Source organism: Misgurnus anguillicaudatus, chromosome 6 (genome assembly GCF_027580225.2).
Source record: "Misgurnus anguillicaudatus chromosome 6, ASM2758022v2, whole genome shotgun sequence".
Taxonomy (NCBI): domain Eukaryota; kingdom Metazoa; phylum Chordata; class Actinopteri; order Cypriniformes; family Cobitidae; genus Misgurnus; species Misgurnus anguillicaudatus.
Window position 1 is genome coordinate 14,615,617 of NC_073342.2, and position 1,884 is coordinate 14,617,500.

The following is a 1,884-nucleotide window of genomic DNA, read 5'->3' on the forward strand; positions in this document are numbered from 1 at the left end:
TAATATACGTATGATCAATATTGTAATATTAATATTGTTTAAAAAACAATATTTAGGTAGTTTTGTCAACTACCTTTATGCCACCTTCTGAAAAATCTCAATTAATAATGAATTGATAATTGAATAACATTTAATAACAAACAATTCTTTATATTTCTTTAATTATAAATAGGAATAAATAAGTATTGTTTTATACAAAACCATAACATACAAAATATATATAATATTAAAATATAATTCTTAAGATAAGAAACAATTATATATTAAAATACATTAAATACTGTACAGCTTAGTCCATACAAAATTTTTGACACATGAAAAATGAGTCAAATGAGATGAAAGTACATCCAAAGTTTTATCCCCAGAATCCTGGTGCTATGCTCGGACAGTGGACAGCTTTTCCATAATTCTGGAAAGAAATAAAAAGTAAGTTAGTGTTTTATTCAGCATTTAAATAAAAAAATCACATCTGAATTCCAAAATAATATGCATGCATAATGAATGTGTTTATAGACTCTTTAAGTAAAAATCACAGTACACACCTGGCATGTCAAAGTTGTGTTTGCATATGAAGGATGATCCAGCAGAGACTCCAAGCTGGAGTTGAGAGAGTCATCATATACCGGCGTGTCACCGTTCATGCAAACTTGATTCAGGTCTACTTCTGTCTTCCTCAAGACATGTTCTGGTCTGAAGGTGTTTTGACACAGTTGCGCCGAATCTCCAAGTGTCCAGTATTCTGACGTTGAATCGTAACAGCAAAACCCTTCGGTCAGATTTTGAGGCGACTCTTGGTATTCAGATCTTCTCGTGTCTTTCATCTTATACAGAGCTTCTTCACTGAGACCGAGCTGAGCTGAGAGGTATGAGATGTAGCGAATGGTCAAGCGAAGGGTCTCGATCTTCGTCAGGGTCTGACCGGCAGGCGCCACGGAGGGAGGTAAATAAGTCCTGAGGTGATGAAGGGCTTTTGTCAAATCTCTCATTCTGAGTTTCTCCTTCTCGCTGGCGCTCTGTCTTTGCTTGCTCGGGTTCTTCGACCGTGTCCTTCTGGTCCCGACACGAGAACGTCCAACTTCCACAGGAGCTTTGGCACCTCCGGGGTGCGCCGAATGGGGTGAAGATGAACCATTCTGTGGTTGGGCCGAAGGAGAGAAGTCTATATAGGAGATTGGAGACACGGCTTCGGGAGATGAGATTGAATTGTAGAATTCCGAGTCTGAGCTCGGGCAGCTCCAGGAGTTTTGTGTGATGCAGTTGAAGAGAGGAGGAGAAACATCCATTCTGTGTGCTTAGAGAGACTCAAGTAATGCCTGAAGGTCTGCTGAAGGAAGGTTTTATACAAGACAACAGCCACAGAGGTGTGAAGTGACACCTCTGCAGGCCTCTCCAGGCCTCTGCTGGCCATCTCATGCAAGGCTACTGTGGTCACAGGGAGAGAGAGAGAGAGAGAGAGGGTCTAGTTCTGGTCTGGGAACCTGAAGGTTTGAGTCATCAGGTGTGATTTTTCACCCCTACACAGCATTTTTTCCCACTACTGTTTTTAACATCAAGTAGTCGAGCGGTTTGGATCATTTTCAAAACATAAATAGTATGGCTGTAACTTTATTGTGAAAATTAATACAATTACCGATGAAATATGTGAGGAATAATTGACGACGGGCCATTGAATTATAAGAAAATAATGCACACCAAGGTGGAAATGCGGCACGACGCGAAGCGGAGTGCCGTTACACCGCAGGTGTGCATTATTTTCAAATAATTCAAAGGACCGGAGTCAATTATTCCGCTTATACCACGGTTACCACAAATATTGCTCTGGTGCCTATTTTTAAGACATTTGAAAAATTAGGTGTGCGGTTTACAGAAAAATAATCAACACCC

At 40.2% G+C, this 1,884-nt stretch overlaps 1 protein-coding gene across 1 annotated transcript; it reads right to left on the reverse strand.

Annotated features, from left to right (window-relative positions):
- Positions 1-355: 355 nt before the first annotated feature.
- On the reverse strand, positions 356-1,515 carry mespbb (mesoderm posterior bb). Its single transcript, XM_055191499.2, has 2 exons — positions 543-1,515; positions 356-409 (listed from the first exon to the last, which is right to left on the reverse strand). The coding sequence occupies exons 1-2, from the start codon at positions 1,281-1,283 to the stop codon at positions 356-358; spliced, it is 795 nt and encodes a 264-aa protein (XP_055047474.2). The 5' UTR covers positions 1,284-1,515.
- Between the last annotated feature and the right edge of the window lie 369 nt (positions 1,516-1,884).

Bases quoted from the DNA above. Each gene is read 5' to 3' on its own strand.
- mespbb (XM_055191499.2), bottom strand. From the start codon at position 1,283: ATGGATGTTTCTCCTCCTCTCTTCAACTGCATCACACAAAACTCCTGG. The intron at 410-542 runs GTGTGTACTGTG...ATTTCTTTCCAG, and splicing joins ACACAACTTTGACATGCCAG to AATTATGGAAAAGCTGTCCA.